Genomic DNA, 27,317 nt, shown 5'->3' with positions numbered 1-27,317 from the left:
TTGTGTTGGGTATGAAGGGTATGTGTGCTTCCCAGCAATTTGTTTAGTTGGTGCGACAGAACATATGTGAGTAGCAAACCCCAAAGAATCTGCTACTGCCATTGCTCAAGTGTAGCCGCCTTCATGGGATGAGCAATGGTTTCTAAAATCATCCAGGAGAGGGGCAATGGCAGTAGAGGAATTAAAAACATCCGCATCGCCTGATCACTGCCTTTCTTTGCTCCAATATAAACTTTGCTTTTTCTTTTTCTTTTTTAAACTGACAGGGTATTGTTTTGAACTGGCTGAACAGTAACGACTAGGCTGAGCTAGCTCACTGTTTGCCTCACTCTGAACATTTTGTTTTTGGAAGATAGGGTTTTTCTCTATGTAGCCCTGGCTATTCTAGAACTTGCTAAATAGACCAGGCTGGGGTGGGGGTGGGGGTATCCCTGCCTCCCAACGGCTGGGATTAAAGATATGCACCACGGGCCACTCTCAGTATTTTGATGGCCGTCTGTTCATCTTCATCACCCAAGCCCCAGCTGCCCCAAACTTTGTCCTGTGGTTTAGCTTTCAAACTTTGAACTCCCTGGTGCACCACCAGTCTGCTTACATTCACAGAGCAGGAGTGAGGAGAGGAGCTTGAACTCTCACAAACCAAGGCTTGGTATATCTTTATTAAGGTCACATTAAAGAAAATATTTCATACAAAACACCAGGGAAAATCACTTTAAAAATTCTAAATATTCAAAACCAAGTTTGGAGGTAGTCACACAGCTTCTACCATAGATAAGACAGCTTCAGGATGTTTGTAGAGAGACAGGTAGGCCGTAGGCTACAGGTGCAGCACCAATAAGATACTTGAGTCGTGGGGCCTGGCGGGCTTGGCTGACATAGTGGAGAAGGGGAGCCCCTGGGCCTGCTCCCAGCCAGCCCTGCAGCAAAGCCTCTGTGTAACGGTCAATATCACGGTCAGTCACATCCCAGAGATTACCTAGGAACAAGGGGCTTGGAAGAAAGAAGAAACACAAAGTAAGGGCTCTGAACAAGAAACACTGGGAACCATTATTGGTAGGCCATGAGAAAGAGACTTGAACAATGAGGGGCTCCCTGGGCTTATAGTTTCAGAAGAGTGCGTGAGAGGAGGAGGAAGAAGCTGCACACGTGAGAAATTCAGGGTTCAGACATGGGAAAGAACCTGAGGAGAGGGGGCCAGAGTTTTAATGTCCTTTGGCCTTACCAGCCAGCCATGATGTACTTGAGCACAATACCAGCTCCCTCCAGGTTTCCATGCACTGCGAGGGCTGCACTGCTGCAGCCGAACAGTAGGGCCACTGCCCGGCAGTTCAGCCGCAGGACAGCCTGCCCATCAAGGAAGCGGGCACCAGCTCCATGTCCTGCATAGCTAAGGCAGAAGGAAGTGAGACAGCACTGAGTACCTGTTTACAGAGACTCTAAAGTGCCCAATCAACCATAAAGACACCACCTCCAGAATGGTCCCCTTCCAACTTCCCTGCCCCAAACACTCACATATATAAATCATGCTCTGTCAGGGCAGCCTGCACCTGCTCAAGGCTGGGCACTTCCCCAATCACGCCTTTCCATCCGGCTTCACTGCAGGAACAAGCCGGTAATCAGCCCATGGCAGACAACCATGTAGCAAAGGGCATGTAGCAGAGGGAGCAGCAGACAGAAATGAGACATAACCACTGATTCTGGAACAAAAGCACACACATTCCCCACCCTACTTTATGCCTTCATCACCTGACCTGCTAAAACTGGCTCGAAATCTCTCCTCCGTGCTCGACAGGTTACTGTGAGGGTTTAGCACATAGAAGGTATTGCGTGGATCAACACCTTGGCTCAGCACTGATGAGGCCCCAGCCTGAGAGGCAAGGCAAGCACCGACAATTAGGTTCTTGGTCAGTCCAGGAAGCCCAGCCCCAGCATATTCTAAGCCCCTTCCTCAATCGACCCATTGTTCCCCTCTCCATCCCCCACCCAGGGCTCTGGCCTTCTTTTAGGCTTTATCCAACTGCAATCATTCAGGCCCTGTGTCCTGTCCCCACCTCCTTAGCGATTGAGTAGCTGAGCAGGAAGCGGAGGGAGGGCAGCCGGGTGACCGGCAGTGCTCGGAGGCATGGCATGCTTTCCCACGGCAGCTTCTGCAGGTCCTAGAAAAAGCATCCCAGCGTCACTGTCACCAGTCACACAACCCCAGTGTCTGAAGGACCTAGAGAGGACCTCGTCGTGCTCGTTACCCTCTGGACCTGTCTTGTCTTGTGCCCAGCTCTTTACCTTGTCTAACACCAGTACAAGATGTTGACTCGGAGGGGCTGCCTGGCTCTGTACCCGTCCTACTGCCTCGCTCAGGAGCACTTGGGCTCGCTCAGGTTGGGCTGGGCACAGCCCACATGCCAAGGCCTGAACATCCTGGCTGGAGAGGATTCTGGCCCCACTAAGAATGACCTGCAGGAGAACAGAGGTTAGTGGGTATGGGTGCCATGCTCCACCACTATGGCTGGTGGAACACAACTATTTTCTCCTTCATTTCCTGAACTCACTTTTAGGAGAGTGTAATCAGGATATTCCCAGCCACATTCGTGCAGCAACTCTTGTAGTTGGGAGGCCTCCTGGGAAAGGCCAGGGTCGGTGCTACACGGCAGCAGCAGCCCCCTCCAGCAGCCCAGCACATGCTCCTCTAGGGAGGTAATGAGTTCCTAGGGCAGGGACCAAGCTTTCAGTTAGATGGAAAATGTCTTATAAGTCAGAAAATTCTACTAGTCTTAGTAAGTCTATAATGCCTTGTTTTCTCAAAGGTTGAAGATGTCACTATGTTGTTAACAAATATGAATGGTTTTGTTTCTTTTCTTTTTCTTGTTTTGGAAATAAGGTCTCCCTATGTAGCTCTGGCTATCCTAGAACTCACTATATAGACCAGGCTAGCCTCTATGTAGTATGTATTCCCTATGTAGTCAAAATGATTTTGAAGCTGGATGGGCATGGTGGCACATGCCTTTAATCCTAGTACTTGGGAGGCAGAGGCAGGCAGATCTTTGAGTTCAAGGCCAGCCTGGTTTATAGAGTAAGATCAGGACAGCTAGTACTACACAAAGAAATCCTTTCTCAAAACAAACAAACAAAAAAAAAACAAAACAAAACAAACTTTGAACGTCTGGCTCCCCTGCTGCCACTTCCTGAGTGCTAGGATTACCAGCCTGTATAACCACACCATTCTTTTGCTATTCTGGGGATCAAACTCAACACAGGGGTTCCTAAATTCTAAGCTAATACTCTTCCAATTAAGCTATATTCCAGCCTTGTCAATCATAGAGGAGGGAGGGAGTGTACCTAGGATGGCCTCAACCTTGCGGTGTAGCCCTGTCGTCCATCTCTGGCTTTGCCTCCCAAGTGCTGGGATTAAAGGAGAGGGCGACCACACATAGAGCATCTTTGAACGTCCTCTGCTCTCCCTCTTCTAAGTCTGGAGCTCTTTTTTAAAAGCCACCCTCAAATGACACAACTAGCCCAGGCTGTCTTTGAACCTGAGATAGTCCTCTTGCCCCAGCCTCAAGAGAGCTGGTATCACTGGCACAAGCGACCATGCCCAGGTCACAATTGGTATCTAACAAAGAAACACTGACCTGGACCTCTGCTCGGAAGGTACCCCCCACCCTGCTCTGGGCCCTTCTGTGACAGGACAGCTTGTTACCCCGGAGCACACACCTCCATCCTTTGGTCTAGTGCTAGCCGGCCCGTCCACCACGCTCGTTTCTCAGTACAGCCGCTGTTCTCTTTCTGGTCCTTCTGGATGGCATCGAACTCTTTCAGCACCGCACTTAGTGGGAACTATGGAGATGCAGAGTTTATGAGGTTCGTCCTCCCTGGGGATCCTTACCTTACATCCTGTACCCACAGAATCTGGCACACACTAGTCCTTGGCACAGGAACCCTACCTTACTTTGGGCAGTGGGGATCTTCACAGTAATTGGGGGGTTGTCCTTTTCCAGGCGGGTCAGTAAGAGAGTGTTGCTCAAGGTTCCAGGCTGGAGGGTGGCCAGGGCCAACACGCAGACAGTCACCCCTAACATACACAGAAGACACACCCAGAGTCATGTAAACTTTTAGGAGATACTTGTAGCCTAGTCTTCTACAGTGTGCCTCAATACGTCTTCAAGGAATCTTCCCTAGTCAGTGGAGTTCCAGCTCTTTCTGCCAGAGCTCCCTAGGAACAGGCTACTGGTGCTTCTGTGTCCCTCACAGCAATTAACAAAGGTTTCCACTCAAAGTGCTCACACCATCTTTCTTCATACCAGGGCACTCCAGACATTTCAAACACACACCAAAGAAAGAAAATTTCTGAATTCAGAGTACTTCTGGTATGAGAAACAAGTGTTAATATATAAAAAGGCATGACTGGGCTGGAGAGATGGCTCAGTCGTTAAGAGCATGGACTGCTCTTCCTGAGGTCCTGAGTTCAATTCCCAGCAACCACATGGTGGCTCATAACCATCTGTAATGGGATCTGATGCCCTCTTCTGGTGTGTCTGAAGACAGCTACAGTGTGCTCATATAAATAAATAAATAAATTAATAAATAAATAAATTAATTAATTAATTAAAAAAAAAGGCATGACTAACGAGGGGATGGTACATGCCCAAAATCTCAGCACCAGAAGGTAGGCGACACACAAAGATCCTGTCTCAGAAGAAAAAAATATGACAAAGAACATGAGTCTAGTTAAACTAAGCAATGTCTTATGCTCATCCACTCAGTCCTTCAACTACAGACAGGAGACATAGCAGAAGCAGATACTATACCACTGGGGATGAGAGCCAGGCGCTTCTGGAAACTGTCCTTCTCTGCCTGGGGGAAGCAGCCAGATCCCAAAGCCCTGAAGGAAAAGAGGTGCTGCACGCGGGCCAGTGGGACACCTCCGGGCCTCTCCTTCAAGTCCAGCCTCTGTAGATGCTCTGCTAGTTCAGGTGAGCCTTGCTGCTTCTGGGCCTTGCTGTGGGCAACACAAGAATGAGTCTGGCTCGTTCCAAGTCAGAACCTTCCAGGCAGTTTACCCATTTTACCCCAAGAGCAAGCCCTCACCTGAGCTGTCGGTGCAAATGGGTGAGTAGCTGGTGACGGCAGGTGATGGAGACAGACTCTGCTACAAGGAACGCAGTGGCATAGGGATCCCGGTGGCCCAGACACAAGGCCAAAAAGCGGCAGAGGTGAGCGTAGAGCCCACTTGGAGGGCAGTGACTAATACCACGAAAAGCAATGCTCAATGAGTCAGCGATGGAATCCAGGGTAGAAAGATCTAGAAAAAAGTCAGGATTATTGCTGAAGATGAGCAACCAACTTTTTTTGTTTGTTTGTTTGTTTTGGTTTTTTTGTTTTTTTTCTTTTTTCTTTTTTTCGGAGCTGGGGACCGAACCCAGGGCCTTGCGCTTGCTAGGCAAGCGCTCTACCACTGAGCTAAATCCCCAACCCGCAACCGACTTTTTAATTAATAGGAACTTCCAAGGAGTCCCGCTCTCACCTCCGATAGAGAAGAGCAGCGACTGCTTACAAGGGAATGTGCTAAGATTGCTCCTAACAGGCCTCATTGCACCCTATCCTCCCCAAAGCTCCCTGTTACTATAAAGACAACAAAAGCTCAGAGAAACCAAGTCTCTTCCAGAAAATGCAGAATCCAATGAGGCTCAGAGACTGCTGGATCTAAGAAGCCAAAATGGTGGACAGTTTGGGAGATATAGGGATTGCTTAGCCTGTAATCCCAGCACTTTTAGAGACTGAGGCTCAATATTCCCGAATTCTGAGACAGCTGGGACCACAGTGACATCATGCTTCAAAAACAAGAGGAAAAAGGAAAGCCCAGCATAGTGGTGTGCGCATGTGTTCTTGCCATTTGGTAGGCAGAGGAGATGAGCCTTGGCCAAAGAGAAAATCCAGACCAGCAAAGGCTACACTACTCCTTGTCTCAAATACAGTAAGTTTTTAAAAGCTAAGCCTGGAGGTGTGTGCCACACAGTGGGTAATCCCACCATATGAGAGGCTGAGGCAGGAGGATTAGGAGTTCAAGGCCTGCCTGAGCTACATGAGATTCCATCTCATGGATCCTCATCCAGATGGCTCAAGTAGCTAAGTAGGAGGGTCGTGACCCCCCAAAAGTGCCCTCTGACCCTCACAAGTAGGTATGCAAATGCTACTTCCCACAATAAATGATCCCAGCCCTGGGGAGGAAGGGTAAGCAGATCTGTGAGTTTGAAGACGGCCTGGTCTACAGAATAAACTCTAAGCCCACACATTGAGGCCCTGTGTGGGGAGATGGTTTAGTTGTTAGTGTGTCTGTTGTGCAAGCATGCAGAGCCATGTTTGGATTCTCAGCAACCACTGTGAGAGGAGCCAGGCACAGAGACGTATACCTGTAACCCCAGTGCTAAGGAGGCAGAAAAAACACGTGGAGCCCCAGGGCTTGCTGCAGCCACTCCATCAGTAAGTGAAGGCAACTGACATCGACTCCTGGTCTCCACACACAAGTGCAAGCAAATGACGCTCATGTAGCCACACATAGGAACACACACACAGTGTACCCATTCAGCATGAACACACACAGAGAACACACACAGCTGGATGTGATGATGCATACCTGTAATCCTAGAAGCCACCCTGGGCTACCTGAGATTATGTGTCAAGAAAACTGTCTTTAAAACTGTGCCTCCCAAAAAAAGGATAAAAGAGAGCTGGCTCAGCCCTCTCTGGGTAAGCTAACATCAGTGGTCCACATACTCACCAATGGGTGCAGGAATTGAGAAGGGTGGGAGCCAAGGACTAAGGTCACTATCGGCCTCTGTATCAGGGTACAAGACAGGTCGCTCTGCCTTGCTGGAGTCCCGTCTCAACACCTCACGCTCTCCTATGGGTAGACCAGGCTCTGCAGCTGCTGCCTTCTCGCCTAGGGAGAGAACACTGATTTTCATGCTCCTTTCTCCAGAGATAGCAAAGGGTTTTCATTTTGGGTGGGTACTGTTATTTCTTAAGTTTTAAGTCCCAGGGACACCCAACAAACAGTACAGAACACATGCCTTCTGCTTCTCGCCCTTCAAGTCCTACCTGAGGCTGAGTCTTCCCCATCAGAAGCCCTGAGAATCTCAAAGCTCTTTTCTAGCTGGCTGTCCATCAGCTCCTCTTCAGGGATGCTTCTCATGATTTCGGGTCCCAGGCTGGCCCCGACACCTTCACAATGTCTTGAAGCCACCTTCCTGGCCCTCCGAGTCCTCCCACTGAGACTGGGATGTCCAGGGGTACTACCTACGGCAACCGCTGCATCTGTCTTTAAGCTAGGGCCCTTCCTACTCTGACCCCGGGTGCGGGAAGCAGTCCCTCGCCTCTTAGGTTCCTCCACAAGTTGTGTTTCAGCTGAGACAAGGTCTTCCAGGTCGCTGTCATCGCTGAAGTTCACCTGTGACAGAGGCAAAGGGAGAAACTAAGGCCAAGAGACTCAATAACAGGTTCAAACAGCAGGTGGCACTATGGAGGCACTGGCAGGCCTCCGATGACTTTTTTTTTGTTTTTATAAAGGTTTTATTTATTTTATGTATGTGAATACACCATCAGACACACCAGAAGAGGGCATGAGATCCCATTTCAGATGGTTGTGAGCCACCATGTGGTTGCTGGGAATTGAACTCAGCACCTCTAGAAGAGCATTCAGTGCTCTTACCCACTGAGCCATCTTGCCAGCCCCTCTGATGACTTCTGAACTGACTCCCACAGTGCTTGCCACTTAAAGGCCATGGTCTCTGATTGGAAGAGGAAGAGACAGAGATGGAGAGGAAGGATGACAAAGGGACGGACCCACAGCTAAGGGGTGCAGGGTGCTGCAGGCAGATGACTCTCTCCATGCCTGAGAGCTACTACCCATGCATGCTCTGTGCAAAGCCATCCTGATACCACAATCCCAACTCACCTTGAGTCGAGTCTGGGCCCGCCTGTGGACCCTGGGAGCCAAGGGAACCTTAAGCTTGCTCTTTGTGGGGTGGATGTCTTCAAATATGGTGAAAGGGACACGAGGGCCGGCTTGCCTAGCACGGCCTGGGGGCTTAGGTGTACAAGGTGGCCCTTCTTCCAGACCTTCCTGAGAGCTGCTATGGAGGGGTGAGGGGGCAGAGGCTACCCGCTGGCGCCCCTGTCCAGAGCATTTTTGTCTCCGAATCTTAGAAGGCTCAAGGACTGGCGGGATTTTTACTAATGGTGGCTGCCAGCCCCAGGCGCTTGCAAAGAGTTCGCTAGTACAGCAGCTGAAGCGGGCCAGCTTTGCAAGGGCCTGAACCAAGAGCAGGCTGGCTTGCCAGAACTCTAAGTATTGTATCCGTGTTGCCACAAACTTCAGTCCTGACGCCAGGACCTTTCCCAGGCTCTTTTCAGATGTCTGATTCAGGCACTCTAATGCCAAGTGTGTGTACACTTGAGCCATGATCTCATCAAAGAGGCTTGGAACACAAGAGGGGGGTGCTTTGTGATTCAGAGAAGTTTGAAGATTCTGTGTGAAGCGCTTGGTGGCTGCAGGGCAACCCTTCAGCACAGCTTGCAGCAGATCCAGACCCTGAGCTTTATGACCTGTGGTGAGCCTCACTCCTGCAGTGACCAACACCCAGCGCAGACAGACGGTGGAGAGGGCAGGACTGGCACACAGTAAGCAATCACAGCTGGGCAAGTGAGACAGGAAGCCAGGCTTGGGTGATGCCTTGGTCTTGAGGACCGGGGAGGAGTTTCCAGAGGGTTGGATGGGACCGGGCTCCTTGAGCACAGTGGCCACCAGCTCAAGGGCAGGGCCTCTCAGGAAGGGTTCCTCTTCTGGTAGAGGTGGGGAACAGGGGACTTGAGCCTTATGCGTCCCTTTCTGCGTGTGCACCCTCTTCACTGAGTCTGGGTGCTGTGTCACCACACCAAACTCTAGGAAGAGAGCAGATCACAAATTACAACACTGAGTAGTCTCAAGAGTTCTGTCTTGCCTAGCAAATGCAAGGCCCTGGGTTCGGTCCCCAGCTCCGAAAAAAAGAAAAAAAAAAAAAAAAAAAGAGTTCTGTCTACACCTTAGGGCTCAACCCCATGACTGTACACACTATCTATTTTTTTTTTCTCCCACCTGGGTTGAAGGAGGGGCACACAAAGTAACCGAGGTAAAAGTATTGACTAGCTCGGCATTCTGAACACACCTTTGATCTCCAGCCCACAAATAATCTTTTTTAAAAATTAGTACGTGTAGACAAGATTGTGCTACATGTGCACGTCCAAGTTAGAGGGAAGCCTTTATTGTTTTTGTTTTTGTTTTTTTAAGATTTATTTATGGGGGCTGGAGAAATGGCTCAGAGGTTAAGAGTGCTGACTGCTCTTCCAGAGGTCCTGAGTTCAATTCCCAGCAACCACATGGTGGTTCACAACCATCTGTAGTGAGATCTGGTGTCCTCTTCTGGCCTGCAGGTATGCATGTAGGCAATAATAAATAAATATTTAAAAAAAAAAACTTTAATAAAAAAAAATTTATGGGGCTGGGGATTTAGCTCAGTGGTAGAGCGCTTACCTAGGAAGCGCAAGGCCCTGGGTTCGGTCCCCAGCTCCGGAAAAAAAAAGAACCAAAAAAAAAAAAAAAATTTATTATGTGCAGTATTTTGCCTGCAAATATACCTGTATTCCAGAAGAGGGCGCCATATCCCACTACAGATGGTTGTGAGCTGCCATGCAGTTGTTGGGAATTGAACTCAGGACCTCTGGAAGAGCACTCAGTGCTCTTAACCACTGAGCCACCTCTCCAGCCCATGAGGGCAGCTTTTAAAGAACTTTTCTCATCCTACTGTATGGCTCAAGAGGTCAAGCTTAATGGCACTGAGCATCTTGTCGGCCCCAAAATAATTATTCTGCTTGGTTGTTTTTTTTTGAGTCAGGGTCTCATTACATGGCCTTGGCTGGCCTGAACTCAAAGATCCACCTCCAGAATTGTGGAATAAAAGACACGTGCCACACCCAGCCCTAAAAGAAAGCCAAGTGTAGCAAGGTGTACTGACATACACCTTTAGTCTTAGCACTGTAGCGACAGACAGATGTGGTTAGCTTCATGATTTTTTTTTTTTTTTTGGTTCTTTTTTTCGGAGCTGGGGACTGAACCCAGGGCCTTGCGCTTCCTAGGCAAGCGCTCTACCACTGAGCTAAATCCCCGACCCCTAGCTTCATGATTTTAAAGCCAGTTGGTTTACCTAGTAAGCTCAGGCCAGCCAGGACCACAGAAAGACCTTGTCTCCAAAAAAAAAGGAAGGAAAGAAGGCAGGCAGCAGGCAGGGTGGCCAAAATCATTGTAGTAGCACTGAAAATCAGCCAGGCATAGTTCTGCCTGTGCAGATTCACTCTGGAGGAAGGGGAGAGGGGGGACAATGACATCAACACAGTAATGGTTGCACTGAAGTCTGTGTCGTGTAAAACCAGACACCTGTCTGACTTAGAATGCAGTCAAACCTTTTCATATATTTTCGCATGTAACATGAATTCTCTTCAACAAGCTTGGCAGGGAACTTGGTAGCTCACCTGTGGAAGACTCGAGCAAGAACAGAACCTGCTGCAAGTCTGACTGACAGAGGTCAGTGTCTCCCCGGGCCAGCTCCAGCTCACCCTTCAGTACAAGGAACAGGGCACACCTTGTGAGGAGGGGATGAGAGTCAGTCAACAGCCTGCTGTTTCCCTGGAGTCTCTCCTGCCCTCTCCCAGGCCCAGGCCTCCACATGTTTTCCTGAGTCCTTAAACTGACTTACAGCCTCTCTGGTAGAAACATTCTATACCAGCAGCATTTCCCAACCTTCCTAATGCTGGGACCCTTTAATACAGTGCCTCATGTTATGGGGACTCCCAGCCATCAAGTTATTTTCATTGCTACTTGCTAACTGGTTTTGCTGCGCTTATGAATCACAATGCAAACATCTGACAGGCGGGATATCTGGTATGCCACCCTTGTGAAGGAGCATTCAATCCCCAAAGGGTCTGGATTGAGTAGTGAGTGCTGCTCTATCCGGTCTCATCCCAAACCACACTTCAGGTAAGCCCGCTGCACTCCCTACCAAGCCCCATGGGCATGAAAGCTTAGGCAAAGGCAGTACACTAGTTGTCCTATACAAATTTGTCAGGCGCATGATAAATGATAGTATCTCACACTTCCTGCTTAGCCTCCTCCCACAAGTCTCCCTAAACGTAACATGGAATTTCTACAATCACTGGGGAATCCACACTCAAAAGCACATGGCAGGAGCCAGCACTGGCGTCCTCTTACTCACTGGCGAGGTATCTGCAGCTTGGTGGTAAGTTTTAGGGCCTCCAAGCAAAAGGCCTTGGCTTCACTCACGTTCCCCAGGCGGCCCAGGCGGCTGACCAGCCTCTCCGAGCAGGTCAGCACCTCTGTGAGAACTTGCCATTTCTGCACCAGATTCTCACCTGCAGTAAATGAAAGACAAGACGTCAATATAGAGCCATGGTCAGATGGAAACAAAACAGCCATGGCAACTAGTATGTCTGATTCCACAGGGGCCTGCTCTCTCCTCAGACTCACCGTAATCCAGAAAGGGCGACTCCACAGCTGCTTTCTGAACGGAGAGCACATCGCCACCCATCAGCAAGATGATGATGCTTCTCAGAAGCTTGTGGGCATCTATCAGTGCTGTCTCTGGGGTCTGCCAGCCTGGTGTGGGAGAAGTAAGAAAAGGCAATTGCAACAGCAGGCCTAGACCTTCAGCTAAAATAGCAAACACAAGGCTCTTTCTTCTGCACCGTAGGTAGACAGAGCTAATCAATCACAGAGCTCTTTCCCTCTGAGATCGCTTAGTGGTCTTAGAACTCCTTTCAAGTTTAGCATTCCAAGCAGCTGCTAGTTAAGAGATAACAGATAGCAGGTGAAGTGAAACCATTTGCTGTTACAGGCACAGGTAGGTTCTAGGTGTGCTTCCTTAAAAGCCTGACAGCATAGGCAAATGTCTGCAACGAACAAGGCAGACCATTATCCAACCATGACCATCATCCAAGAAAGCCAGCAGTCCCTTTCACCTTGATCCCAGAGCTCCTCTCGTAGGGCACTTGAGAGGAGGTTGGACGAGAGGCTGAGGTAGAAAGCCAGAATTTGCAGGGCCTGGACACGTAGCAAGTACCAAGCCTTGGATGACTTCTGGAGGGCAGGATCTCGAAGGACAGAAAGCAACAGAGAAACGCCCTCAGTCACCTGAGAGACAAAAAGCCAGAGAGAAATGTCACATAAGCTGGAGATGGCTTCAGAGGGCTCTTCGGTGCAAATGTCAACAACAACCCTTTAAAAAACTAGAGCTTGATCAGTAGAAGAGATGATCAAGGCACACAGCTAATTTAAAACAAACCTGAGATCTTTTGGAACCTATTAGATCGAAACAAATGCCTCCTCTCACCCAAGCCACCGTTTTCTCTCTGAGATAGTCTTGCTCTACAGCCCAGGCTGACTTCAAAGTCTAGCTCCTCCAGCTGCAGAATTACAGAAATAGCTACCATATCAGCCTGTCTCCCCCAGCTTCTAAAGACCTTTCATGTTTTATGCCAAAGCAGAAACTGGGAAAAAAGACTGTCTCTACTACCAAGTGAGGGAATTTCTACAGCTTTTCAGGGTCCCGAACAATCTGCCTTGCTGCAGGAAAATTTCAGAGCACATATAAATATCATGAAGATCCCCAAAATTTTCCTGGGGTCCAGAGCCTTTGGAAATTTAAGTGAGAAGAGAGTGTAGCTCAGTGACAGAGCACTTGTCCAGCCCGCAGAAGGCCCGCTCAATCCACAGCACTACAAAACAAAATAAAAAGGGTGTGGGGGGGGGGGGGGATAAAGACTGCCAACACCAAACCTGAAAACCAGAGTTTCACACCAGGATCCCTATAAACACCAGATGAGCACAGCCAACCTTCCCAAGGCTGAGACCCTTTAATAAAGTTCCCCATGTTATGGAAACAGCCATAAAACTGGTTTTGCTGCTACTTTATAACTGTAATTTTGCTACTGTTATGAATTGTAGTGTAAATATCTGTGTTTTTCAATAGTCACCCCTGTGAAAGAAAGGGTCCTTCAACCCCAAAAGGGGTCCTGACCCACAGGTTGAGAACCACTGCCTTAGGGCAAGCTCTGGGCTCAGTTTCGCCCCTGTCTGTAGTATGGGCAGTGGGGAGCATGGGCATCACCTTCTGGCAAGCCCAGCAGAGCTGGCTTCGAAGCAGAGCACAGGTCAGGGAAAGCAGCTGGCACGTGTCAGTCGCTTGGTCCAGATTCTTCAGGCTTGACTCTGCCTCTTCCAGATACAACTGAAAGCAGACAGATGATGCCACACACACTAATTAGACTCTTCAAATTAAAACAGAGCAAAGCATCTGCAAGCAAGGCACTGAATACTGTATTATCTCGATTATTATAACCTGCAAGAGCTATGCATTTGATGCTTATAACACTTCAGTTAACTACCACACCAAAAAACAAACAAAGAAAAAACAAAACCCTAAAGGACAATAGAGAAACACCCTCAGCCACCTGGGAGAATGGCTCATTTGTTTAGGGTTTGGTTCCCAGCACTCACATGGGATAGTTCACAACTGCCTATACTTCCAGTTCCAAAGGATCCATAACCCTTTGGTCTGACCTCCATGGGGCCTGCACACACGTGGTCCACACACAGACGAGTAGGCACACACATGAGAATAGATAAATACATGATACTGGGATGTAAAGTGAATTAATGAAAAGAATAATTTTTATTAAAAATGTTAAAGAAAGCTGTGTTGTGACCAGACAGTGTTGCTCAGGTTGTCAGAGAAGCCATGGAGGCTTTCAGGAGGGAAAGAAGTGATCAGACTTGAGCCGACTGGCAGAAATCAGAAGATAGGGGGGGTGGGGGGGAAGAGCACGAGTGCCTGGGCTTGAGTATAGTGGCAGAGCTCTGATCCAGGGGGCCTGAGGCCTGGGTCAAACTAGCACTGCCAAGAAAGAAAAGGGGTAGGGGGGACACTGACAGTCAACTGAAGTATGACAGCCGCACCCAAACAACAAGGCATCAATTAAGTAAAGAGGGAGGGGTCGGGGGATCAGTGACCAGGACAGGAGATAAGCCTGCTGCTTATCTCTGCACTGCAGTCAAACCTTCTCAAGGAAAGATGGGCCTTTCGAGCCATTTGGCCCCTGTAGCCTCAGACTCACCTGGGCATAGCTGGGACAGCCAAGGTTCAAGAGTAGCTGGGTAAGCTGGCAGGAAGAGCTGACTGCCTTTGCATGATCCTGTAGTCTCTTAGATACAATCTGAAGGAGCAGGAGGGTCTCCAGAGCCTGCAAGGGCTGGTCATCCAAGAGCAACAACATGTTGACTCAGTTCCTGTGAGAGCCCCAGGCCCCAGGTTTCTGAAACCTGGGTGTTCATACATACCGGAGAATTCAAACACCACCCTCAGGAGACCTACAGCCACTGTACACACTTTGGGCCTTGGGGCATGGTGTCATGTGACCCAAACTGGCCTCACTCAAACTTGCTATATAACTGGCCTTAAATTGGGTGGTGGTGGTACAGGCCTTTAGTCCTAGCATTTGGGAGGCAGAAGCAGGCAGATCTCCATGAGGAGGTTAAGGCTGGTTTGATCTACAGAGGGAGTTCTAGGACATCCAAGGCTACACAGAGAAACCCTCTCTTGAAAAATAAAAAACAGACCCTCTCCAACCACCATCCCACAGACATGGATCACGTAATGCAGTTTGTTGAGCCAAGTTGGCCGTTTGTAAAGGACTCGATTTGGTTGGTTAAAAGGCACGCCAAACCCGGTAGAAATAATTCCAGAGGACTGGCACGGCCACAGCGAGGATAGGATTTGTGACCATGGGATTCACTGGAGTCTTTGGGTGGCTGAGTCCTTTCTCACCCCAGTAACTAGTGAGCAAATGAAGGTATGACAAGCTCATAAAGTAAAATGTTGCCTGGACACTGTGTTCTTCTTTCCTTTCCTCCTTCCTCTGAGTTTTTTTAATTTCTAAAAATAATTTCAAAATAAGCATTAAAAAAAAAGAAAAAGAAAAAACAGTATAAATTAAAAAACAGAAGAACTGATGTGAACCCCTGCCTCTACCACCCAAATGCAAGACCACAGCCCCTTCTGTTTCAAAACAGCCTCAGCGGCACATGCTCACAATTCCAGTACTGAGGAATGGAAGGAAGGACCCAGCTATGACTTAGAAGCCAGTCTGGGGGGTTGGGAATTTAGCTCAGTGGTAGAGTGCTTGCCTAGCAAGCGCAAGGCCCTGGGTTCGGTCCCCAGCTCCGAAAAAAAGAACCAAAAAAATAAATAAATAAAAATAAAAACCAAATCAATAGGGAGAGCAGTTCAGTTACTAGACTACGGCTACGGTTTGCCTAGAATGTACAAAATTCCTGGGTTTGACCCCCAGCACCACACAAATTAAATTAAAGGCCTAGATGCCAATCACCACTGGTAAATGGGTACTCACTGTGCCAAGAGGTTCCCATGCGCTCACGTATGATTCTCACAGTGATTCTAATCTCAGTAGCTTGGAGCAGGAAACTAAGACTCCTTCACAGACGTCCCATAACTTATCTGAGTAAGTGCTCATATGGTCGACCCAAGACTCAAATCTAGGCTGAGCTAGGGTTTCAGCCTCCTTGTGCTAGACTTTTCAAACCGTATTTAAATAAACTGTTTTAATCTTTTATGGCAACTGGGGTTTAACCCAAACCCTGAACATCCTCAGCCAGTGCTCTACTACTGAGCTGCCTCCCCAGCCCTCTCTGAGCTTTGGAAAGAGTGCCATTCTGGTTTTAAGGCTGAAAATCAAACCTGCAGTGCTCTGTCCGGCCCAGGCTGGCGCTGGCGCTGCGTGTGTAGCCACCGCGTGTGTAGCCACCACACCCACTTTGCTCTCCTTCAGTTCTCAACTGAATACTGGGTGGGCCTAAGAAGAGCACAAGGGAGTCTTTGCCACCCCTTAAAGTTATACATAAAAATACAAAGTTGGCAGGCGGTGGGTGAGATAGCTCAGCAGATAAAGGCTCCTGTCGCTTGGCCTCGTAACCTAAGTTAGATCCCTTGGAACCACATGGGAGTAAAGAACTGACCCCCACAGTTGTCCCTGAACTGCCGTACTCACATCCACACACATATGACAAATACAATTTTTCAAAGCATGTAAAATTGGGCCTTGTGGGCTGGAGAGATGGCTCAGCGGTTAAGAGCACTGACTGCTCTTCCAGAGGTCATGAGTTCAATTCCCAGCAACCACATGGTGGCTCACAACCATCTGTAATGAGATCTGGTGCCCTCTTCTGGCCTGAAGTCACATATGCAGGCAGAAGGCTATATATAAAAGAAAAAAAAAAAATTGGGCCTTGTATGGTCGCAGAGGCCTTTAACCCAGAGGTAGAAGCAGGGGGGTTCCAAGTTTTACCCTGGCCTAGGCTCCACAATGAGATCTTGTCTCAAACAAAAGAAAAATCGGGCCAGAGAGATGGCTTCTTGCTCGACACGCACTCTTGCGGAGGCCTGGCAGCACCCACATGTCTGTTCATAGACATCTGTAATTCCAGTATCAGGGACTCTGACACCCTCTTTTGACCTCAGCAGGCACTGGGCACATATGTGTTGTATGTAACATACATACATGCAGGAAAAATATTCATACCCACAATATTTTTTTTTTTGGTTCTTTTTTTCCGGAGCTGGGGACCGAACCCAGGGCCTTGCGCTTCCTAGGCAAGCGCTCTACCACTGAGATAAATCCCCAACCCCCACAATATTTTTAAAAAGATGGGGAAGGCAGGGCCTAAGGCACAGCCACTTGGGAAGCTGAGGCTGAGACAGGACAGGAAGTGCAAGACCTCCCCAAATACAGAGTTAGTGCAAAGACAGCACAGGCAACTTAAGGAGAGCCTCTAAAATCTTTTTAGAATTTATTTTATGTGTATTTGTGTTTGCAGCATACACGTGCACCATTTTCGTAAAATGTCCACAAGGCCATAAGAGGGCATTAGACCATCAGAATCGAGAGCTACAAGTGGTCGTGAGCCACCATGTGGGTGTGTTGGGAACTGAACTCAGGTCTTCTGGAAGAGTAGTCAGTGTTCTTAACTGCTAAACTATCTCTCCAAACTCAGGAGATCCTATCTCAGGAAAACAAAGGGGGGAGCTGTGGTAGCTCATGCCTGAGAGCCTAGCACTTGGAAAGCTAAGGGAAGGATCACCATGAGTTTTATGACTGCCTCAGCTACATACTAAGGTTAATGACAGTCTGGTAATGTAAGCCTTGTCTCAAAAAGTAGGGGCTGGAGGGACGCTCAGCAGCTAAGAGCACTGGCTGTTCTTCTAGAAGACAGACATTCAATTCCCAATACCCACATCTCAACTCCACTCCTCACCATCTGTAACCCCAGTTCAGGGGAATCTAACACCCTCTTCTGATCACCGTGGATACCAGGCTACACATGGTGCACAGACATACTCACAAGCAAAGAAAAGCACCCATACACATAAAATAAAGGTTAACAAAATAATTTAAACAGGGCCCAAGCATAGTATCACATTCTTTAATCCCAGCACTTAGGAGACAGACAGGAGGTTCTGTGAGGTCAAGGCCAGTTTGGTCTACATAACGAGTTTCATGCCAGTGAGACCATAGTGAAACAATCTCAAAACGATGGGGCAGGGGCGCCTGGATCGACAATTCAGTCACTACAGTACCTAATAATCTGAGTTTGGGTCTTCATTACCTACGTAAAATTTAAGCATGACCAGTAATCCCAGAACTGGGGAGGCAGAGGCAGGTGAGTTTCAGGCCAGCCTGGTCTACAGAGCAAGTTCTAGGCAGCCAGGGACTAAAGAAATGGGCCTCTACTGCCCGGAACCAGTAATTCTTGAGGTTAACATTTGAGTTTTCCATTTATACAAAGCATCTTCTATGCATCGTGTTAATGTTAACAATGCCATTTAGAGAAAACTACTGCTTCCCACCTCTTTGTGGCACTGGGACTGAATCCAGGACTCATTACTGACCAAGTACTCAACCACTGAGTTATGGATTTGCTCCCCACCCCCATTTAAACAAAAGAATGTCACCACATACTGCAAGCTGGCCTGTAAGTCACAATCCCCTGCCTTAGCTCCCAAGGGCTAGAGCTATGTACAGCACCACAGCCAGCAGAGCCCACACTCTTAGGCCACATGGCTTCTCACAAGCACAGGTCAAAGGTGCAGGTGCTCGGGTTCCAGTTTAACCCTGGCCGACTCCAGCCATCCCATTACCTTTGCCACCAACTGATAGACGGCCACCAGGATTTGCAGGGAGGCTGCCGTCTGCTGGAGACACCGCACAGCTGGGGCTGGCTCCTTGGTGAGCACTTCCTTCCACAGAGTCAGGGCCTGGTCCAGGCATCTGGACTGCGCTGTAAACCAGAAGGTGACACTTTCTCCACCTGGCCATCCTGAAAGAGCTTGGCTTTCCCCACACCATGCTGTGCCTTTGAGCCGGCCTTCTCCCTCGCTGCCCCACATCCCCAGCATAAGGCCAGCCTGGGGCGCGTTGGGAAGCCTCCCAGATGCCTGCCCAACACTGCTGAGCCCTCACCTGCATCAGCAGCCAGATTGAAGGCAATGTTACTGTATAGAAAGCGATCTTCCTGCAGTTTATCTTCATAGTTCAGGTCATTGACTTCAAATTCCTCCAAGTTACTAGGGGCCTGGGCCCTCCGATCCCGCTCGATACCCTGGTTGGGAAAGAAGAGAGATTGAAACAAAACCCAGGACTGGTACCAGCTTGGTGGGAGCAGCTGGGTCGGGCTCAGTTCCACATACTTCCTGCATTTTGGCCTCCAAGGTGCAGATGTAGAGCCATAGCAGGGCCTGTGCTTTGTCATCTAGAAGGCGGTCCTGCTCCTGTGCCTCGGGACTCACGGACTCCAGAAGCTGCAGGGCCTCCTGGATAGCATCCAAGGCAGAGCTGTAGAAAGATGAATGTAAGTGGGGTGTAGCTGGTCTCTGCTACTATGTGAGAAGGTAGGGGAGGAAGGGGAGGAGGAAAGGAAGGAGAGAAAGAGACAGATATTTCTGAATCTGATCTCTCATTTTTGCTTCTTCTTTGAGCACCACTACCAATAACAAACCACCCTGAACGGCCAACACCACCAACCCCACTTCTCTGTGCCCTAGCATTTAAACAGCCTCTGAAAAGTTCCCAAAACTCCAAAGGTCACACAATTGCAGAAACGGTCTGCAGCTGGCAAAACCATGCCCTCTGCTAGAGCACGAGGCAAACCATAGTGAGCTGCGCTTAACACAAGGGGAGCACTCAGCGATAGACTAGGAAACTGATCCCCATTATCAGAAACATCAGGACGGGCAGTCAGTCTCCTGTTATCTCCTCACCAGTTTGTCTGCTGGGCAAAGCTATGGTAGCACAGCACTTGGGCCAATTCCACCAGGTGGGTAGCTCGTGCCCAGGCTCCAGCTGCTGTGTCCTCAGGGCTGAGCTCAAGCAGATCGCAGATGACGTTGAAGCGTTCCTGCCCAGTGTCAGCCCGTACTGCCTTATAGGCCTGCAGCTCCTCCCTCAGTAGCAGAGACTGCATCTCTGGGTCCCAGCAACTTAGGCTGTCTCGCAAAGTCCTGAAAGGCAGATCAGCACCAGGGTGAAGACCTCGAAGAGTCTGTACCTTACCGGGGAGCCTCTGCCTTAGCTCAGTACTTGCTGTGCATCTAATTGTGTAATCAGGTCATATGGCTCCTCTAATATAGGGGGCTCCATGAGGGGTCACCTCCAAACCTGTGCCATGGCCTATAAAATAAAACCCTGTGTGGCCTGGCTTCTAACCCTTCTACTGGCAGGCTACACCCCAACCTCTCTCCCCTTCCTCAATGCTGGCTTTCTCTAACCAGTTCCCACTTCCAAGTTTGTTTCCACCCCAGCACCGGTATTTTGTGATTAGTTCTTTAAGGCATTTGATGATGGATTTCTGCATATCTTCAGGCCTTACATACAGACCACTTGCCTAAATTACCCCCCTAAAGTTTACCCCTTTTATTTAACAGGTCATGGATGTTCTGTCTTCATGAAAAATACATGCAATATACTTAGTTCTATTTCTCCAAGTAGAACAAAAACCAAACATTGCTTCTGACCACTATCTGCCCTATAACCAGTTATACTCAATGCATAACTGATGAAAAAAATCACTTTCAGAAGGACTGAGGAGGCCAGGCACAGCACTAAGGACTGAGGCGGCCGGACCCAGCGGCACAGGCCTTTAATTCCAGCACTAGGAAGGCAGAGGCAGAAGGATCTCAAGGCCAGGCCTACATAGACGGAGTCAGGTTGAGGGACGTGCCCCAATCCATGGGCAGAAAGGATGGTCCTCCTCCCCCCTCCAACTCACTGCAGTTGTAGCTCCTTGTCTCCTGCCTTGGCTGCATCCATTTTGACCCGAACCCAGAAAGTGACTGGCTCAACCATGTGTTGGAGACCGTAGGGTTTCAGAGCTGCCAGCCATAAGGTCACCATCTTGCAGCCCTGGGCCTGTTTACCCCATTTCTTCAAACTCTCCACATGCAGCCGGAAGCACCTATGTAGCTGACCAGAGACAGGAGGGTTGGAACGTGGAGCCACTGAGTGCGCGCAGCGCAGCTCAGCTCAGCGCAGCGCAGCGGGCAGACAGCTAGCACAGCACAGCACAGCGCAGCGCAGCGCGGCGCAGCACGTGGAAGAGAGATAGCAGGTGGTCCTCCTGCCTCTGTAATCCTCGAGAACCAAGCTTCTGGTACTCTCTGCTTCAGGAGCCCCTCTACGGTCTACATCCACAACCTGAAGGACCCATTCCACCTTCTGTGACTCTTTCCTTCCCACCTAACTAACTCAAGATGAGGGCCCTGTACCATCCATTGCTTTTTGTCACAGCCGTTCCTGCCCAGGCTTCTGCCCTACAACTGTTTGCCAGTAACAGCAAAGCCATTCAGACGCCCACCTGACGTCATGGCTCCATCCACACCCCTCAGCTCCTCATGCCCACACACCCCAAGTCACTTGCCAATGCAGCAACCCGTCAATTTCAGCCGTTCTTAACCCACTGCTTTTTACTCTGGCCGCCCTGGGTGTGTGGGAGACTTTTTAGAACATGTAGATGCCTGCGATCTAGGGTGAGGATCCAACGTAATTAACTTGAGGCAAGCATTACACTAGAATGTCCCTGAGGTTCACTCAGATGACTCTAATGTGAGGCTAGGATTAGAACTGGCTTACGAGAACACCAAAAAGTAAAAAGGAAAAGAAGCCATTTTAAGGATAAATTGTCAGGTTGAGGAGGCCAGCCTGGTCTACATAACAAATTCCAGGCCAGTAAGACCCTGTACCAAAAAAGGAAAGAAGGAAGGAAAAAGCAACAGCTCAGGCAAGGTTGTTAGGGAATCACTGCCCTGGGCACGCTGCCAGCCAGTCCCACTGTCCCGCAGAGCTGCAGGCTGGCCCTTTCACAACTCGCCCGACATAACCTCCCTTTCCACACCTCATTCCCTCCTACCTTCTCAGGAGGCACTTCGGGACAAGCGCCTGACTTAGCCAAGCCCAAGTGCTGACAGACTGGCTCTGAGATGGCACAAGCCTCCTCATAGAGCTTCTGACTAAAGAAGCTGTAGGCCAAGTTGCTGGTGTAAGAGGCTATAGGGAGAGAAAGGACAACCGATGTCAGAGGTGCTCAACCTGGGGTCATCTTGTTAGCTTCCAGATAAGGACACAATGGAATCCAAACCATCAAGGAACATACAGGAGGGCAATCTTTGGCTCCACCCCAGCTGCTGCTCAGGATCCCTGTGAGGAAACTCACACCAGCAGCCCCTCCACACTTGCACGAGGCTGAGCTGCACTGACCTCCCTTGCCTCCTCCTCCCCTCATGCCACTGGTTGTTAGAGCCATGCCTGCATGTATGTTCTCTCCCCTGGCATCGTCATGCTAAAGGCTTCCAAGTGTAATTCAATGGTACTCAGACTCCTTGCCCTTCCTGAACTCTGCTTTTTTTTTTAAAAAAAAAAGAAGGTTTACTTGGGCTGCAGAGATGGTCCAGTGGTTACAAGCACTGGCTGCTCCTCCAGAGAACCTGGGTGTGAGTGAGGACTTACACACCTGTTTGTAAGTCCAAGATCTCATGCCCTTACACAGACATGCATGCAGGCAAAACACCAATGCACTGAAAATAAAACTAAAATTTTTTTTTTTTTAAAGTTTACTGGGATTGGGGATTTAGCTCAGTGGTAGAGCGCTTGCGTAGCAAGCGCAAGTCCGTGGGTTCGGTCCCCAGCTCCGAAAAAAAAAAAGTTTATTTATGTGGGGTGGAGAGATGGCTCTGTGGCTAAGAGCACTGACTGCTCTTCTAGAGGTCCTGAGTTCAATTCCTAGCAACCACATGGTGGCTCACAACCATCTGTAGTGGGACCTGATGCCCTCTTCTGGTGTCTGAGGATAGCTACAGAGTACTTATGTAAGTAAAGTAAAATAAATCTTAAAAAAAAAAAAAAAAAGCTTACTTATTCTTTTTTCTTTTTTTCCAAGACAAGGTTTCTCTATGTAGCCTTGGCTGTCCTGGAACTCATTCTGTAGACCAGAATGGCCTCAAACTCAGGAGATCCCCCTGCCTCTGCTTTCTGAGTGCTGGGATTAAAGGTGTGTGCTACCACACCTGGCTGTTTTTCAAAACAAGGTTTATCTTGGAACTCTGTAGACCAGACTGGCCTTGAACTGAGAGACCCACCTGTCTCAGCTTCTCAAGTGCTGGGATTAAAAGCATGTACCATGATGCCAGGCTGGCTTACTTACTATTCTACCTTACTTTATGTGTATGGTGCCTACAGAGGTCAGGACACTGAATTCCCTAGGACTGGAGCTCAGGTGGTTCTAACACCACACGGGTACTAGGAATCAATCACAGGTCCTCACATAGAACGGCCACTGCTCTTAACCACTGACCCATCTCTCCAGCTCCTGGGGCCTCCCTTTCTAATCTACTCCTTACCTTTCATTTTTCATTACTTCTTTCAAAATTGTATTTGTTTTGTTTGTGTGTTCATATGCCACAGTGCACATGTGAAGGGCAGAGGACAACCTCAAGGAATTGGTTCACTTTCTATCATGTGGATTCCAAGGACCAGACTCAGGTCACCAGCCTTGGCAGCAAATGCCTTCACTGGCTGAGACATCTCCCTTGTCCCCACTTTTGAGTTCTGAAATGGGGTCTCACACTGAGCACTTGGTGCTCTTCCTTCAGGCTCCCTGGAGCTAGGAGCAGAGGTGAGTCCCCAGGCCCAGGTATTATCATTTACTTTAAGATTTCGATTCAGTGTTTATGTGTATGAACGTTCTGCCCTCACGTATGTGTACATGTGTGTGCAGGTACCCACAAGGGTCAGAAGAGTGAGGAGATTCCCTGGACTGGAACTGGGTTTACACATAGTTGTGAGCTGCCATATGGATTCTGGGAATTGAACCCAGGGCCTCTGTAAGAACAAGTACTCTTAACTGTTGAGCTACCTCTCCAGCCTTTCACCTTTTAATGTTAGTATTTCATTTATCCAGTTACGTTTCCCCCAAACTAGGATGAGGTTCCAGTGGCAGGAATGGATCTGACATGGCTTGGCAGTTTTATTGAGTGAATAAATTTTAGTGTTATTTATGGAGCTGGAGGGGAGGAAGCAGTTCTAAGGCTAAATAAACTCCTTGACCTAATGCAGTTTCTCAAAATAGATGTAGTCGGGTGCGGTGGCGTATGTCTTTAATCCCAAATTAAATTAAAAAAAAAGGTAAACTATGACTTGTGACCCCAGACTTGGGAAGCTAAGGCAGGGGTACTGCTATGTGTTTGAGCACAATTTTTACGACACAGTGTGACTCTGGCTAAAAAAGAAAACTAACAAAAGTTAAGGTGCATACTTCTGTAACATTGCATACTAGGCACACATTTTTTTTTTTATAAACAATTACCAAATCAAACTGCCAAACATAATGAGAAAAAAATCCTCTGTCCTAAGCCTCACCATCTCTCCTGTATTAGCCTTACAGATATGTCTCTCCCTGCCTCCTTAAACCTTTGGCACTCAGCACAGCGAGTGGTCAGAAATGTATACTAGCCAGCCTGACAAGTGATAGCCGTCCCCTAGAGCAGTGCAGCGGAACCCCAAGGCACTAACCAGTCACGCCCAGGTAGTCAGCCAGCTCTCCACCAGACAGGCCCTCTAAGGCCTCCAACATCCAGACAACAGCAGATCTGCAACTGTCCACTAGCTGAGCAAGCTCAGCTACCTGAAGGAACAGAAGGTCGAGGGTCAGAAGTCATGCAAGGGCCACTGGGACTTCCACCTGAACTGACACCCGAAACCAAACATTTTTTTTTTCCAGATGGGGTGTAGCCCTGGTTATCCTGGAACTCGCTCTGTAGACCAGGCTGGCCTCGAAGACTGAGATCTGCCTGGCTCTGCCTCCCGAGTGCTGGGATTAAAGGAGAGAGCTGCCACTACCCAATTACCCAAAGCTCTTCTGAGAAGCAACCTCGACTATCCATGTTTCCTGACTCCCAGATGGTACCTGACAGCCTTGGGCAAAGTCATACACAATCCCAGTGAAGAGGTGGAGGGCATGGAAGTGCATCTGGAGCAGGCTCTGCTGCTGCTTAGAGGACGCTTCGGAGGCCTGAAGGGAGAAAGGAAGGGGCAGCTGGTCTGAAACCCAGAGATGGCGAGCTTTGTGCCAAGTACTGTCTAGAGTCCTTGAAGCCGGGCACAGCTCAGAGGGCAGCTTATCAAGGGTAACTTCCAGTTATTTACAGAGCCACTCCCCACCCCTATACTCTAGGTCCTTAACTCACTTCTCGCAGGTGCCGGACAAGGGAGTGGTATCCCCCAAGAAAAGCAAAGAGATTCAATATGGCATCAACTCCATAGTGCCTCTTGATGGTTCTCTCCAGGCCTGAAAGGAAGAACTGGCAGCTGTCATACAATGCCCGGAGCGGGGGTGATGGCCCATCCATACTGCTGTTCAGAATAGCCGCTGCCTTCATCAGGAGCTGGGCCACTGCCCCTGGTCTTTCTTCCACAGCTTCCAGCAGCTCAACCCCCATCTGGCACAGTTGGAGGCTGGGAGCTACATTGCTATTTCCTAGGTGATCTCGAGTCTTCTCCACTGCTATGGTAGCCTTGTGGTGGTGCTGGTTCCAGCAGAGTCGACGACAATGTTCCAAGGTGAGTTCCAAGAGGCAGAGGGCCCTCTGAGGAGAGAGCGGTCCAGAAGCCCTACCACCCTCGCCTACTAAGACTCTGATCACATGCCTAGAAAGCAAGTCATAGACGAAGTCAGCGTCAGCTGCATCTAGACCTTGTCCAGTAGCATCAAACAGCTGATAGGCGGCAACTACCCGACAGGCTGTTGGAGAAGCAAAGTGAGGGACCTCACAAGGGAGGCTGCCATCCTCCAAAAGCACTAAGAAACTCAAGGCCTTCAGCCTAGCTGAGAATGCAGCTCGCCGCTCTGACAGGGCTTCTGCTCCCTTCCAAAGCAGAGAAAAAGTACCCCGGGTCACAGCCTCATAGTCCTGAGGGGCAGCCTCTCGAGAGTTCTGTACCAAGCAGGCATGGAGAGGCTGGGCAAGGCGGAGCACAGCGTCTGGGTTTCCCTGAGTCAAACCATTCCGAAGTAAGATAAAAAGAATGCGTTCCAGATAGAGGGGAGGGCGCTGTGGGGTAGACAACAAGTAGCCGTCACAGGCCAGCTCTGCCAGGTCCAGGATACTTCTCAGGTGACCAGGGCCGTCAAGCTTGGCAGTCAGCTGCTGGGTGCAAGCCCTCAGGATGGTGTCACAGACCTGTCTTCTCTCAGCATCGGTTCTGCTGCTGACTGAATCAGTTCGAGATCTAGACAGGAACTCCTATGAGAAAGAATTAAGCCGGGTAAGCGGAAAAGAGAGGTAGGGAAATAAAAGTAGAAATAGGGCCTCTCACATGTATCTCTCTCCAAATTAAGGCAAAACACAAGCCAGGCTTGGTGGCGGCGCAGGCCCGTGCGGAGGCAAAAAAATGATAAAGTTCAAAGAGCCTCCCAGGCTTGAGTGAGTTCAAGGCCAGCTGGGGCCACTTAGTGAGAGCACTGTCTCCAAATGAAAAAGTGAAAACAGGAGGCTGGAGATGGCTCAGCGGCTAAGAGCACTGACTGCTCTTCCAGACGTCCTGAGTTCAAATCCCAGCAACCACATGGTGGCTCACAACCATCTGTAATGGGATCCGATGCCCTCTTCTGGTATGTCTGGAGACAACTACAGAAAGAAAAAGTGAAAACAGGCCAGGCATGCTGATACATGCCTTTAACTTCAGCACTTGGGAGGCAGAAGCAGGTAGATCTGAGTTTAAGGTAAACCTGGTCTATATAGTGACTTACAGCCAGGGCAAGAGATGAGACCCTGTCTCAAAAAAACTTGATATATATAGCTTATATATTGTACTATATACAATATATAAAGATATATGTTATTTTTAAAAGTGAAAACGTATATAGAGTTATAGCCCCGTGAAGTGCTTTCTTGAATGCATGAGATCCTGTAGTATGGAAAAGTAATTTTTAAAATAAAAACAATAAATAAAAAGGAAAAGGAAAAAAAAAAAAACAGATAATCTCAGAAACTAGGTGTGTCCTGAGCCAGAAAGGGCCCCACCTTCAAGTCAGGCAGCAACTCCTGGGTCTCTCTCTTGCAGCAAAGTAGAGTGGCGAACTTGACTCCTTTGAAGTTCCTCATGGCAAAAGTCTAGACACAACGAAATGGTTTGTAGAAGCCTGCGAAGGGTCATAATGGAAACAACGGGAGGAAAGAAGGGATTGAAAGTTGTAAGAGGATTCAAAGGAAAAAGCAGGCAAAGAATCCCACCAGAAATCCTATGGGGGAGGGGAGAACATGCCTGGACGCTGGACTCCCGTTATAAACTGGCCCCTTGTCCCCCGTGTCCCACCAGGCCACCCCAGGGGGCTCCACAGGGTCCTGGGCACCGACCACACCCTTTCGGGGGTCGCCGAGCCTCCGCGGAGTCGCCCCGTTTCTCCCCAGGTCAGCAATGGGAACGTCACTTACCGCAGCTTGAGCGCGCGCTCACCAGACCCTCCAGGCCGTGTTTCACCGGTCTAGGACTACCCTCCAGCCGGAGTTCCACCAAACACCGGTGGGTACGCTTCGTTTTCCGCGCCAGCACCTCCTTTCAAATATCTCTAGTGGCCAATCAGCGAGAAAGCGTTACGC

At 49.1% G+C, this 27,317-nt stretch overlaps 1 protein-coding gene across 2 annotated transcripts; it reads right to left on the bottom strand.

Moving 5' to 3' along the window:
- Positions 1-332: 332 nt before the first annotated feature.
- Espl1 (extra spindle pole bodies like 1, separase) lies at positions 333-27,253 on the bottom strand. 2 transcript variants are annotated; one of them, NM_001170602.1, is given in 31 exon segments: positions 333-990; positions 1,223-1,387; positions 1,513-1,596; positions 1,752-1,867; positions 2,052-2,156; positions 2,281-2,451; positions 2,547-2,702; positions 3,709-3,831; positions 3,939-4,066; positions 4,803-4,993; positions 5,083-5,296; positions 6,773-6,934; positions 7,093-7,441; positions 7,949-8,934; positions 10,558-10,667; positions 11,298-11,454; positions 11,570-11,698; positions 12,061-12,232; positions 13,209-13,328; positions 14,215-14,349; positions 18,312-18,451; positions 18,634-18,772; positions 18,861-19,005; positions 19,431-19,670; positions 20,438-20,631; positions 21,575-21,711; positions 24,232-24,343; positions 24,626-24,730; positions 24,906-25,961; positions 26,742-26,831; positions 27,153-27,198. In NM_001170602.1, coding segments are annotated over 30 exon segments (6,330 nt in total). In that variant the 5' UTR covers positions 26,823-26,831; positions 27,153-27,198; the 3' UTR covers positions 333-782.
- Positions 27,254-27,317: the final 64 nt, after the last annotated feature.

The sequence above is a fragment of the Rattus norvegicus genome, chromosome 7 (genome assembly GCF_021556685.1).
Source record: "Rattus norvegicus strain SHRSP/BbbUtx chromosome 7, alternate assembly SHRSP_T2T, whole genome shotgun sequence".
In the NCBI taxonomy this organism is placed as follows: Eukaryota; Metazoa; Chordata; class Mammalia; order Rodentia; family Muridae; genus Rattus; species Rattus norvegicus.
Note: the sequence above shows the minus strand (reverse complement) of the source record. Positions and strands in the feature narration are given on the sequence as shown.